This window comes from Gossypium hirsutum, chromosome D10, assembly GCF_007990345.1.
Source record: "Gossypium hirsutum isolate 1008001.06 chromosome D10, Gossypium_hirsutum_v2.1, whole genome shotgun sequence".
NCBI classification, from domain to species: Eukaryota; Viridiplantae; Streptophyta; class Magnoliopsida; order Malvales; family Malvaceae; genus Gossypium; species Gossypium hirsutum.
The window spans coordinates 61,615,294-61,629,766 of record NC_053446.1 but is presented as its reverse complement, the minus strand read 5'-3'; the positions used below and the strand labels follow the sequence as shown (position 1 = coordinate 61,629,766).

At 36.0% G+C, this 14,473-nt stretch overlaps 1 protein-coding gene across 3 annotated transcripts; it reads right to left on the bottom strand.

Annotated features, from left to right (window-relative positions):
* Window positions 1–6,819: 6,819 nt before the first annotated feature.
* LOC107930668 (protein FLX-like 2) lies at window positions 6,820–8,959 on the bottom strand. 3 transcript variants are annotated; one of them, XM_016862369.2, is made up of 4 exons: window positions 8,533–8,958; window positions 7,643–7,899; window positions 7,179–7,299; window positions 6,820–7,103 (listed from the first exon to the last, which is right to left on the bottom strand). In XM_016862369.2, exons 2-3 carry the CDS (start codon window positions 7,892–7,894, stop codon window positions 7,216–7,218), a joined length of 336 nt encoding a protein of 111 aa, XP_016717858.1. In that variant the 5' UTR covers window positions 7,895–7,899; window positions 8,533–8,958; the 3' UTR covers window positions 6,820–7,103; window positions 7,179–7,215. The 3 variants fall into 3 exon arrangements, with proteins under 3 accessions (XP_016717858.1, XP_016717859.1, XP_016717861.1); XM_016862370.2 differs by lacking the exon at window positions 7,179–7,299 and having other exon boundaries at window positions 8,533–8,959; XM_016862372.2 differs by lacking the exon at window positions 7,179–7,299 and having other exon boundaries at window positions 7,658–7,899; window positions 8,533–8,954.
* Window positions 8,960–14,473: the final 5,514 nt, after the last annotated feature.

Here is a 14,473-nt window from a genome sequence, read left to right as displayed (position 1 = left end):
TTGAAAAACTGGATAGGTGGATGAACAACTTGAATGCGGATAATTTCATTTCTTTTAGTGATGATGAAATACCGCCCAATGGTAGAGGCTCAGTGAAAGCATTGCATACCACAACCCGTTGCAAGGGCTACATAATACAGAACGTGCTCATCGATAATGGTTCGACACTCAACGTTATGCCTTTGGCCATGCTTTCCAGAATTTCAATAGATCTGTCCCATTTAAGGCCCTGTCATTCTACGGTAAGGGCATTCGACAGGACAATGCGTGAAGTCGTGGAAAAAATTGAGATCCTTCTGGAAGTGGGTCCCTACATATATGATGTCGAGTTCCAAGTCATGGACATTACATCCTCATATAACTGCCTTTTGGGAAGACCCTGGATCCATTCTGCTGGAGCGGTCCCATCATCCCTACATCAAAAGGTGAAATTTATCATGGATGGCTGTTTGGTTACTATCGAGGGAGAAGAAGACATTGTCGCATCTATCTCTGCTGATGCGCCATACCTTGAAGTGAGCAAGGACGTAGTGGAATGCTTCTTCCGATCCCTTGAATTCGTTAATGCCACATTCTTCACTGAGGGAAACAAAATTCCCGTGCCTAAATTGTCGAGAAATACTAGAATGGGTGTCAAGTTGACTGTAGGAAGGGGAGCTCGAGTGAGAAGAGGTTTAGGGAGATATCTGCAAGTAATAGTCAGGGCTCTAAACCAGTGCGTCATAAGGCCCGATACGGTTTGGGGTTCCAGCCGGACATGCGTCAAAGAAGAAGACAGTGGAAGAAAGATCAAGAAAGAAGGATCGCGAGAACCTTAGGCCGAGAACCAGAATGGGAGCCTATGGAATTCCCTCCTTTGTCAAGAACATTTATGTCTGCGGGAATGATATACCCGAGGCAGGACAATGCACAATGCACAATGTTAATGATCGAAAAGGGTTTTCAGAACATCAGTATAAATGTCATTGACAAAGGAGCTGACACAAGTAAAGATGTCTCAAGGATACGCCCTTGCCCTCCTGGTTTCATGTTGAACAATTGGATTGCTGAGGAGCTTCTTGTAGTTTATAAGCCTTCAGAGTAATGCTAAACATTAACCTTCTATTGTGTCCTTAGATATAATGGAATTCTTTTGTAGGAGCTTGCATTCGCTCTTTATCATTTAAGTGAATATCAATGAAGATGCATTTTGTCACGATTTTTCGCATTATCACTAATTTCATAATCATTTTCTCATTTCATAGTCTATCCTTACATTTGCCTCATTGCCATGACATAACATTTTGTTTGTTGTTTCCAATACTTGGATGTCCCCCGATAGCTTCCTTTTCCATTCAACTTTCAGGTGCTCAGGTATTGACGACATGAATAAGCCCGTTACGAATCTTGAAATTGATTTTGAGAAGGCTGTTTGCTTAGGAGAATTTGAAGCCGAAGAAAATGCTGAAGATTATGTCTCGTCTCCTGAATTGTTAAGAATGGTGGAACAAGAGGATAAACAGGTTCTGCCTCATGAAGAATCTGTGGAAACAATAAATTTAAGCACTGAAGAGAGGAAACAAGAAGTGAAGATTGAGACTTCTATTTCAGAAAGTACCAGGCATAGTTTGATCACTTTACTCCGCGAATACAAAGATGTTTTCGCGTGGTCATACCAGGACATGCCAGGGCTAGATGAAGATTTAGTGGTCCATAAGCTCCCATTAAAGCCAGAATGCAAGCCCATCCAGCAAAAATTAAGACGGATGAGGCCCGAAATACTGTTTAAAATAAAAGAGGAAGTCAAGAAGCAATTTGACGTTGGCTTCCTACAAGCCTCTAAATATCCAGAATGGGTGGCTAACATAGTCCCGGTACCAAAGAAAGATGGAAAAGTACGAATGTGCGTGGATTACCGTGACCTGAATCGAGCAAGCCCAAAAGATAATTTTCCCTTGCCACATATTGACACGTTGGTGGACAACACAGCAAAACATTCATTGTTTTCTTTCATGGATGGATTCTCGGGGTATAATCAGATCAAGATGGCCCTTGAGGATATGGAGAAAACTACCTTCATAACAATGTGGGGAACGTTCTGCTATAAGGTGATGCCATTCGGGTTAAAGAATGCTGGGGCAACATATCAGAGGGCTATGGTGACGTTATTACATGACATGATGCATAAAGAACTAGAAGTCTACGTCGATGATATGATTGCTAAATCTCGAGGAGAAGAAGAGCATGTAATGAACCTCAAGAAGTTGTTCGAAAGGCTGAGAAAGTTTCAGCTAAAGCTTAATCCAGCCAAATGTACATTCGGGGCTACCTCGGGAAAGTTGCTAGGCTTAATTGTCAGTGAAAGAGGTATCGAAGTTGATCCAGATAAAATAAAAGCCATCCAGAATTACCACCTCCGCGCACGCAAAAGGAAGTTAGAGGATTTTTAGGGAGATTAAATTACATCGCCCGATTTATCGTTCAACTTACCAACCAATGCGACCCAATCTTTCGGCTTCTTCGAAAACATAACCCGGGAGAATGGAATGAGGAATGCCAAGTGACCTTTGATAAGATAAAACAATATTTGTCCAGTCCTCCAGTGCTAGTACCGCCAACTCTGGGAAGACCATTAATTTTGTATCTGACAGTGTTCGAAAGTTCAATGGGTGGCGTACTGGGACAACATGACGAGTCAGGAAAGAAAGAAAAGGCGATCTACTACCTCAGCAAAAAGTTCATTGAATATGAGGCAAAATATTCGTCCATTGAGAAATATGGTTGCGCTCTGGTTTGGGTAGCTCGGAGACTCAGACAATATATGTTGTATCACACGACATGGCTAATTTCAAAGCTGGACCCAATAAAATACATGATGGAATCGCCGGCACTATCAGGAAGAATGGCACGATGGCAGATCCTCCTTTCGGAATATGACATTGCCTATGTAAGTCAGAAGTCGATAAAAGGGAGCGCAATAGCTGACTTCTTAGCAACTCGAACGATAGAGGAATATGAGCCTTTAAGATTCGATTTCCCAGACGAAGACTTAATGTGCATCACAGAAATAGAATCCGAGTCATCAAAAGAGAAGTCATGGAAGATGTGCTTTGATGGTGCGTCAAATGCTTTAGGGCATGGAATTGGAGCAATCCTGGTATCACCAGACGGGAATCATTATCCGTTCACTGCAAGACTGAACTTCTTCTGTGCCAATAATATCACAGAATATGAGGCCTGTATCATGGGGCTTCGTGCAGCTATCGAACGAAACATCGAGATCTTGGAGGTGTACGGGGACTCAGCCCTAGTGATTTACCAAATCCGTGGAGAATGGGAAGTGAGGGACTCAAAATTGATTAAGTACAGTGATTTAGTGGCTGGATTGATCAAGGAATTCAAAGAAATATCTTTTCATTACTTCCCACGAGAAGAGAACCAACTAGCTGATGCCCTAGCCACTTTGGCTTCAATGTTCAAAGCAAGTAGAGAAGCAGAAATAATGCCCCTCAAAATGAGCATATACGAGGTCCCTGCACACTGTTGTAGCATTGAGAAAGAAGTAGACGGACGGCCTTGGTTCCATGATATCTTAGAATATACCAAGAATCAAAGGTATCCCGAACAAGCGAATGAAAACGATAAAAGAACAATTAGAAGAATGGCAGCGGGATTTGTTCTTGATGGAGATATCCTGTATAAAAGAGGAAAGGATCAGATGCTTTTGAGATGTGTGGATGATGTTGAAGCCAGAAAAATACTTGAAGAGGTCCATGAGGGAATTTGTGGAATGCATGCCAATGGTTTCAATATGGCCAGAAAGATCATGAGACTCGGTTATTATTGGCTGACAATGGAAAGTGACTGCATCAATTTTGCCAGAAAATGCCACAAATGTCAAATCTACGGCGATAAAATTCATGTAGCCCCTTCACCCCTTCATGTCATGACTTCTCCGTGGCCTTTTTCTATGTGGGGCATGGATGTCATAGGGCCAATGTCTCCAAAAGCTTCAAATGGAAATCGATTCATTTTTGTGGTTATCGATTACTTTACAAAATGGATTGAAGCCGCTTCGTTTGCCAATGTGACGAAGACTGCAGTGTGTAAGTTTTGAAAAAGGAAATCATTTGCCGATATGGTTTGCCTGAAAGAATCATCTCAGATAATGCCACGAATCTGAACAATAAGATGATGAAAGAAGTGTGCGAGCAGTTCCAAATAAAGCATCATAATTCCTCGCCCTATCGCCCAAAGATGAACGGGGCTGTTGAAGCAGCTAACAAGAACATTAAGAGGATCATTAGGAAAATGACTGAGACATATAAAGATTGGCACGAGAAACTTCCATTTGCTTTGTTTGCATATCGCACATCTGTGCGAACATATACGGGAGCAACTCCTTTCTCTCTAGTCTATGGAATGGAAGCTGTGCTACCTATCGAGGTTGAGATCCCCTCTCTACGAGTATTGATGGAATCAAAGTTAGAAGAAGCAGAATGGGTTCGAGCTCGATATGATCAGTTGAACCTCATTGAAGAAAAACGTCTAAGGGCAATTTGTTATGGGCAAATGTACCAAAAGAGAATGATCGCAGCCCATGACAAGAAGGTACGACCAAGAGAGTTCCATGAAAGAGAACTCGTTCTGAGAAAGATTCACCCAATACAAAAAGACCTGCGAGGAAAATGGGCACCAAATTGGGAAGGACCATACGTCGTAAAGAAGGCATTTTCAGGAGGAGCTTTAATCCTTACCGAGATGGATGGGAAGGAGTTACCGAATCCGGTGAATTCAGATGCGGTGAAGAAATATTATGCTTAAGATGAAAACCCGAAAAGGGCATCTTAAAAAAAAGGATCAGGGCGAAAACCCGAAAAGGGCGTCTTGATTAGTACAAAAAGATTAGGATGAAAACCCAAGAAGGCATCCTAATGAAACAAACCTGGCGGTCGAACGATAGGTCAAGTAGTGAGACTACAGTATTTGAAGCACTTCTGAAAGCTCGAAATTTTCTACGCAAGAAGCCATGCTCGAAAAGATTATTGATTGAGGAACGTGGAAGAGTTCATGTGTTGAATATCTAGAGCATTTGTATCCGTTGAATACAACCTTTTCTTTCTTTTTGACATTTTTACTCTCATTGGTTAACTTTCTTTGTTTGCCACATTTGAAATAAAGGAATATGAGATATCCTTTTTATCCCTACCTGACCATTTTCATGCATCTCATTATGTGTTTATTTAATGATAAATAGTGAAATGACATACTATAAACAAAAGAAATGTCAAGCATTACCCGGATAAGAATTCGATAAGTGCAAGATCTTCAAAGCAAGAACAAAGTTTAACCAAGGGCAAAAGGGTGATATCTGAGAAACGTCGATTACTCGTAAAGCTCGAAGACAGGTATGAGGCCTGAAGAGAAGGTCGAGAATCAAAGCAATGAACGCAGATCCTCAACAATCATGGCGAAAATGACATACGACCAATATGCTTAAGGAGCACTGCATAATCATGTAGGCATAAAGGCATTTAAGACAAACATGTGCATATCATGATGACATCATGCATGGCATATACAGGTAATCCAGTAAAGCAAGAAATCTTGAATGAGAGTCGCACTGAATCAAAGAAAAGATACCCGAGTTCTACCAAATGACTGGTTTTGGTATTTTGATGTTTAATATTCATGCTTTCCAAGGAAAATCAACTCATATTGCGAGAGATGAGTTGAGCCTCAAGACACGTTGAGGTATTTTTAATTTTTTTTTCAAAATCAACTCATATTGCGAGAAGTGAGTTGAGCCTCGGGGCACCCCGAGGTATTTTTAGTTTATGTTTTAAATTGACTCATATTGCGAGAGGTGAGTTAAGCCTTTTAATTTTTGTTTTTCAAAATCAACTCATATTGCTAGAGGTGAGTTGAGCCTCAGGACACGCTGAGGTAATTTCAATTTCTGTTGTTAAAAAAAATCAACTTATATTGCGAGAAATGAGTTGAGCCTCAAGACACGCTGAGGTAATTTCAATTTCTGTTTTCAAAATTCAACTTATATTGCGAGAAATGAGTTGAGCCTCAAGACACGTTGAGGTATTTTAAATTTCTGTTTTCAAAAAAAAAATCAACTTATATTGCGAGAGGTGAGTTAAGCCTCGGTTCACATGCTGAGGTATTTTCAATTTCTGTTTTTTAAAAAAAATCAACTCATATTGCGAGAGGTGAGTTGAGCTTCAGATTACACACTGTGGTATTTTTTTCAATTCATATTGCGAGAGGTGAGTTGAGCCTCAGGACACGATGAGGTAATTTCAATTTCTATTTGTCAAGAATCAACTCATATTGCGAGAGGTGGGTTGAACCTTTTAATTTCTACTTTTTCAAAATTAGCTCATATTGCAAGAGGTGAGTTGAGCCTCGGGGCACGCTGAGGTATTTTCAATTTTTGTGTTTTAATTTCAACTCATATTGCGAGAGGTGAGTTGAGCCTCAGGACACGCTGAGGTATTTTCAATTTTTGTTTTTTTAATTTATGTTTCAAAAAAAATCAACTCATATTACGAGAAGTGAGTTGAGCCTCAAGACGCTGAGGTAATTTTAATTTTTGTTTGTCAAAAATCAACTCATATTGCGAGAGGTGAGTTGAGCCTCAAGACACGCTGAGATATTTTCAAATTCTATTTTATCAAAAAATCAACTTATATTGTGAGAGGTGAGTTGAGCCTTAAATATTAAGAATCGATCGTATAAGCAGGAAAATCCCTTGAGATTCTGCTTTTCTGAAACTTCATTCAAACGTTTAGTTTTTAAATAAAAGGATAAGAGAACAAAACAACAATATAAAACAAGCAGAAGCATCTCACATGGCCCAAAATCACAATTATCACAGTTTTTTACCATCCACTATCACTCTTACGACATCTACTGGTCATAGTCACTTCAACATCACATACATAATCCTCATTTACTTAATAATCATAATAATAATACTAAAGAACCAACAAATTACAACCACTATTTATCTCTCAGCCAACCAAGTCTCACCTTTAAACCAGGAGCATAATCCCCACGTTTGTAGTAAGCAGGACTCTTTGCGGCTCTCCACTCAGCCGTCCCCATACCATCTGTTACATGAAATAAATAAAGTCCACAAAAATTTAATAGACCAATAAAATTTCATTCCAATTCAAATTGCTCACAATGATTATTCTCGCAGACCAAAATTGCAGGCAGATTTCAAAGTGCAGAGATGTTCAAAGCCTCAAACAACTGCCCTTGATTAGTAGCCCCATCACCAGATAAAGCAAAGAATACAACACTCTAGGGGCAAGCATTGGTAATCAAGAGCATGCAAGCATTAAAAGAAATAAGAATATAACCAATAATTAAACAAGTCATCGTGCTAAAGTTGATACCTAGTGTAGCCTCTAGAACAATAAATACAATTGAACCTATAATCCACTTAAACTCAATGACAAAAACTTTAAGGAATATGTAGAAGATTTCATTAAATAATACTTATTATCAAAGTGATTACTCATTTGCAGTATCCTAGTTCATTTCATTTTGCTCATACAGTTTTAAAATTGAAAGAACAATCTATTATAACAATGTCCAGCTTATAACATAAAGAGAACACCGAATTCTGAGCATCAGAGTGTACCTGCTGCAACTCTACCTTAACAGGCTCAGCTGCTTGCAGTTCTGCTTCCATCTTAGCTATTTTATCCGTAAGGCTCGTCATTTGTTGTTCTCTTTCAGATGTTACAGCTCCTATCTGAGCATGCAAGATCTGCAACTCATGCTGTGCAGCAGCAAGTTCCTGTCTCAATGTTCCATTGGTAGCAGCAGTTCTCTGGTTTTCTGTACCAAGTCTCTGCATTTCCACATGTTGTGTAGCAAGCTTTTGTTCCATGATTTCTGGAGGTGGCAACATTTAGATAAGCAACTACAAAGAGCTATCTGTCTAATGGCAATATCACTTAACTGAATTAATCATACTTTTTTCCTACTAAAATAAAAAAAATCCAAAAAATACAACAATTTTTCGTGCATAAGAAAGAAAGTACGTTTCATTCATTCAAAAATAACAATAATTGTTAAATATTCGGAGATTCATTGCAAAATCCAACCATCGAATGTGATTTTATGATCATTTATATAATTAATTTTCGGTATCGAAATATCAACAATAGATTGGAGAGCTTGAATTCGAGTAATTAGTAATGTTTCTTATAGTAAAGCTAAACCCTAGAAACAATTAAAAAGAACATCATCAGAACTTTTAAATACAAAAGATACAGAAAGTTCAGCAACGATATGGAATTTGGATACGAATTTTGATTTAGTCTATATTTCTTCTATTTTTATCAACTAAAATAGTTTGGAAGAGTTACAAAGCGAGCAAAAGAGGCACAAAATAAAAGAGGCAGAGCAAAGCAGCAGTAGAGGCACAAAGCAGTAAAGAAAAGAGGCACAAAAGCCAGAATTAAAAAGTAAATAAAAACAAAGCATAATTAATAATTAAAGAGAAGAAGAAGAAAACGAACTCACCTGCGGAAGAGGAACAAAGAATAGGAAGAAGCTTTCACAGCGAAAATGTGAAAAAAATGGGTATAGAACTTTCACAGCAGAGGAAATAACGTTTTTCCAAGGGAGAGAAGACAGGTTAATTTGGTCATTTATCAGCCAAAAGCACGTCAAGCTTTTTAGATGGTGAAATTTTCAGCTTCTCCATCTGGAGAAAATCACGTTTAGATGGTGAATTTTTGAGAAAATAGAGGCCATTCTTCGTTCCTTTTAAGAGAAAAGGACTTTTTAACGCAAAAGTCCATTTAAAATGCAAAGAAGAACGGATCCTAAATGATTCAGATATGTCGTAAGGGCATAGGCAAGGAGTTCTTTTTTACTAAACAACTCTCCAAAGCTTGGGGAGAAAGAAAAGAGAGGTCTCGAGAATAATTGGGAATATTTTCATTTTTTAACCTTATTCTATTTTGGTATATATATATTAATTAATTTTGCTATTTGAGTTTGATAATTAAGTTTATTTTGGTCCTTAAATTTTGATTTTATCAATATTCAATAATGTGGCATTTTGAGTTTGTGACACATTTATCACTTATTTTTTTAAATCAAGTTCAGTGATTAAAATAGACTTAATTGTCAAGTTTAAGGGCAAAAAATTATATCAACCCTTTATTTAAATATTATCTTTTTTTAATAATTCCAAACTAAGTGAGACTTGAGATTTTTTATTTGAGATCCAATTAAGAGGGCTTAGAAGTGGTTCAAATTTTGTTGGTGTCGAGAGCCATTAGTGGATATTAGGTTGTTGGGAGATTTTTGTAGAGGTTTTGTCCATTAGTTTCAACTGCCCTCTCTTTGTGCTAAGAAGGGTTTTATTTATATAGTCTTGAGGTTCTAAGTATCAACTATTCAATTTTATCTAATTTAGATCAATAAAAAATATAATTACTATTAAAAATAAACTAAGCAAATTATAAAGATTTCACTAAACTAAAGTAATGAAAACTTTTTAGTTTCTCGATCAAATTTATGAACCTAGAACTCAAATTACATCTAATCTAGTTAATCAACTATCTTTTTTTTTTCAATTGTTCAATCTATATAATTACTAACCAAGGTTCAATGTGTAATTCCCTAACTTTTCAGGAAGTTTAGTTTTGGCCAAATTTCTTGAACCGAGTTATTCTAATAAAGCTAAATTGAGAGATTTTTAGAGTGAGAAATGTGTTGGTTTTGTGGTTCATTAGTTACTTAATATTCATTAATTAGATGTGTTAATTTGTTAAGGTTAAGAATTTAGAACTTAAAGCTTATTACCATATTGTAAGAGCAACTAAGTAGTGGGGTTTGTGTTGAAATTGTAAAGAGTTAGATTTAAATCATAGGAATGTTTAGAATGGTAATTAGACCAATAGTACATCAAATTAACCATTTTGAAATTATCGTCGAACGGTGTTAGAGAGAGTCATGGAGAATGCTTTACACTTAACATCATCAGAAACCCCAAGGATATTCATGTGGTTATTGTAATGGGAAATATGGTCCTTCAGATCACCCACCTCATTGTGAGATAACTTGGGGAATTTGAAAGAAGCAGAGATGTTGGAAGTCAAAACTAATGGAGCCAACGACTCGTTGGAATAACTCCACAAAGCTTCATCAGACTTGGAACCGTTGACTTTTTGCAACAACTCTAACTTGGAGGCTTCTATTTGCTCATCAATGGAAGCTACTTTGTTATGGGCCCCTTAATTTGGATAGTTAATAAGTTGAACTTCCTCCATAGCCTTATCATCATTATTGTCCTTCTGGTTCCTACGAACAGTAGACTGAGCCAAAGTTTCCAGATGGAAAAAAAGGGTAAGTCGGCGTCCTCAACATCATTTTTCGTTGCTCATAACTCTATAATCAGTTGCTCATTATGAGCATTCTACAGATATAACAAGTGTTAGCGCTCTTGTTGCTCTTGAAATTGATGCTTCTAGGCCAGGAGTTATTCCTTCATGAGACGCATCTTTTCCTGCATCTCAGTGACTTAGTGTTTAAGGCCAAAGGCTTGTTGTTGTTAGGAGGCTTGGTTAGCATTTACAGCAGTGACAATAGGTTGAGTGGGAGGAGTCACCAAATAGGAGAGAATCTGTCACAATAGTTAGTCCTTAGGATCTTGAGAAGGAGTTCTAAAAGAGGGTGGAGTGCCTGGGGCGACTAGTGGATCGGTAGTGGCGGGGTTAACCAAAAGAGTGGGTAGAGGAACATTAAGAGAGGTCATAAACTGGATGAGAACTTCAAGGGAGTCGATAGTGGGATGAGTTATTGTTTGGGTGGTGGGAAGAGAGGTTTAGTTTGAACAGAGCTCAGTGTTAGCGGGGTTGTTGCCAGTCGCTGGAGTAGAGGTCGCTGGAGTAAAGGAGTTGGCGGGCTTTAAGGGGGTTGAAAGTAGCATCATTTTGAGAAGAAGCGGTTGTAAGGTCCATGCTCACCACACCAATTGTTGATACAAAGTACAACAATAAAGGATAGTAGGAAGGAGGTTGGGAAGAGTAAGTGGTGGACCTATGAAAACCGATTCACCTAAAGATGCGGAGAGTCGGAAAGTAAAAAAAAAAAGACAAGTTGATTAATAAAGGAGAGGATAATTGCTCATCGTAACAATAGAGTTGAAAAGTGATATCTTCTTCATCACTAAAAAGGTATTTATAGAAGAGGTCCTCTTGTCCACTAGCGTGACATGATAGGGTAAATGCTTTATCCTATAGAATGCGTAAAGGATATTCATGGTGGGACCCATTCTATTATTTATTTGATCAATAAAGGTTGTTATGGTCAAGTGTGCCTCTCATTGCCTTGAGAGTGTATTCACACCTAAAAAGTAGGTGCCTAAGAAGCGAGTGCTTATCTCGTCATCAGAGAGTGAGAGGGCTTATCTAACGGGTGGTCCCAACAACGAAAGGATATCATTTATCTGATCAGGAAGACAGGTCACCCAAGACATTATCTTCAATGGAGTCAAAAGGGAGGTCAATACCAACTACCCAACTGACACGTGTCCAAGTGATGGAGGAATATAACAAAATTATAATATTTATCTATTAAGTAATTAAATCGAGAAAGTTATTAATTATAGTACAGGGAGTAATTGTAAAGTGGTTGCATAAGTAAGACTTAATTAAATAAATGTATAAAACTTTATGTAGCAAATGAACCAATGACCAAATTGATATTAAACCAAGATTAGGACATGGTTAGTGGCACTTGAAACTCTCTATCAACAATATTTATTTAAAATGTATTTTGTAGATGTGAAAATATATGAATATCTATTTAGAGCAATTATGGTATATTAACTATAAGTGTAAAGGAAATTTAATTGTCGAGGTGTGAAAATTTTATTGGTGACACATTTAAATTGGAGAAATGGTCTAGATTGCAAATTTTCATTTTTACTCTAAAACTTTGATTTTGTTATATATGATATATATATATATAAATGTTTTTATCATCATTTTGCATGCTTGAAATTAGCAATTTCACTCGCAATTAAATTTATTTTAGATGATTTTGAAATTTTTGAAAATGAAGATAAAATATGTAAAAATTAGAGCATTATTTTCAATAAAAATGTTTTGGAAACAAAAGATTGTTTGATTCATCAACTTTCTCACTCTTGCGTATTTGTAAAACAAGTCTTTTCTTTTCTTTCTCAAATTTCCACCGCCTCCCTTATCGGTTCACATTTATATGCAAAACTAAACACGAAAGTAAGAACGTAGATTAAGTTATTTCTGTGACAAATAATTAAAATTAAATGATGTAATTTGATTAAATCAAAAATTAATGATCTATTTAAAAGTTGAGTTAAGTTCAATGGTTTATAATGTAAATTACTTAATATGCACAATACTTATTGTCACTAAATGAGAATTACAAGTTAAAATCTCTAATGGTAATAATTAATAGTAAGTTTTTCTTTTCTATTTTAATTTCTTGGCACATATCGGAAAATTTATAGCCTCTGTTTGATAATTGGTTGATTGTTGATTGTAGTGGTTGATTTGACCAACTGATTCTATTAACTATTTATCTAAAATTGCTTGGTAAAACTTAGCTATAGCTAAAAGCTGATATGTGTAAAATGACAAATAAGGATATAACACATTTTATTGTTAAGTATTTATTTGTTTGTAATACTTTAGTCTTTATTGGGTGAAATTATTGAAACAAAACATTGTTACTAATGAATTAAAATTTAGATAAATAAATTTCTTAAGTTCTTTATTTACAAATATTAACCTTGTGGAAATTGATAATATTAATGGTGTATCAATATAATTGTAAACTATATTCTCAGTGATAATTATGTCATGTTCTTAGTATGTAATTAGTGATAATTATGTCACACTCTAAATAAATTTGTCAAGTAGCATATTTCAATAATATAAAGTTACATAAGAAATAATTTTACACAAGTAAATTGAAAATAAATTAAGAGTACATAAGTTTTCAAGAAATAGATACGTCATTTCATATCTCATTTCTAATCAGCTGTGAAAAAGTTGCTGATACCAATATTTTTTGTTTTGAAGGTTTTAGCTCAATAAACTCTTGCAAACCTCCATTCACCAAATACTATAATTAGAGGGTTTGGCTACTCAATCCTCAATTTGTGCTCAAATTAGCTAAAAAAGACCCAAAACCCTATTTACCAAACACCCCATACATTTTTTTATTTTTAATAATTAAAGAAAAATAAAAAGAGTAGGGGTTAAATTGATAAAATATGTAAAGATTGAGGGGTTAAATTTATGATTGTTCCTAATTTTTTAACAGTGTAATTGAAAAGGTTAATGGAGGGATTAAAAATGAGCAAATCAAAAAATAGAGGGATCAATTTTGAGAAAATAAAAATAGAGAAACTAAATCACAAAAATCAATAAGTGTAGAGACTATCCTCAAAATTTAAACTTTTAATGGGTTACAAAAAGGGATTAAAATATGTTAAGCAAGCCTAACTTAGTTACCAATTTGAAAAAAAAAAAGATACTAATTTGAACATTAAAGTCAATTTAGGTGCCAAAAAGTATATTACCCTTTTTAAGAAATAAGTAGGGTTGAAGATGTGACCGTTAAACTTAAGGGTAAATTCAAAATAGTCACTTTTGTTTGACTCAGATTATATTTTAGTCATTTATGTTTGAATGTTATACTTTAGTCACTTACGTTATCGTTTTGTTACGAAGTGGTCACTCTACTGTTAAGCTCCATTAACTCCCTAATAGTGGTCCTATGTGGCAGTCCAAATAGGTTTTAAATGCCAATTGGATGCCCTATGTGGCAGTCCAAATTAACTTTATTTAATTAAGAATCTATTTTCATCCCAACAACTGGACATCCAAGTGGCATTTAAAACACATTTGGACAGCCACGTAAGACTACCATTAGGGAGGTAACAGAGTTAACGGTAGAGTGACCATTTCGTAACAAAACAATAACATAAGTGACTAAAACGTAACATTTCAAACATAAGTGACTAAAATGTAATATGAGTCAAATAAAAGTGACTATTTTTGTACTTTACCCTAAACTTAAAAGCAGTCAGCCGCCCATCAGAATCCAACTTCTCTTTCCCATCCATCCTTGAAGCGAAATCCGACGGTCTAAATTCGTTAGGTTTGGCAAAAGGAAAGGAAGAATCTAATCCAACGGCAGAGCGGAAAACCCTAAGGGTCGTCTAGGTTTATATTATGAAAGAAATGTTTGTCTTTATTTTTTCTCATCTTTAGACATCTCACTCTCTCTTCTCTGCCGATTTCTCCGTTCTTCAAAATTTAAGGTTCGATTTTATCTAAGCTTCTTCTGTAGTCATGCTAATACATTCCATTATTCTTTTCAATATGATTATTGTTACTATGAGAATGATTTATGTTTAGGCATAGCTATTTTTCAGTTTATGTTTCATGCATCTCTT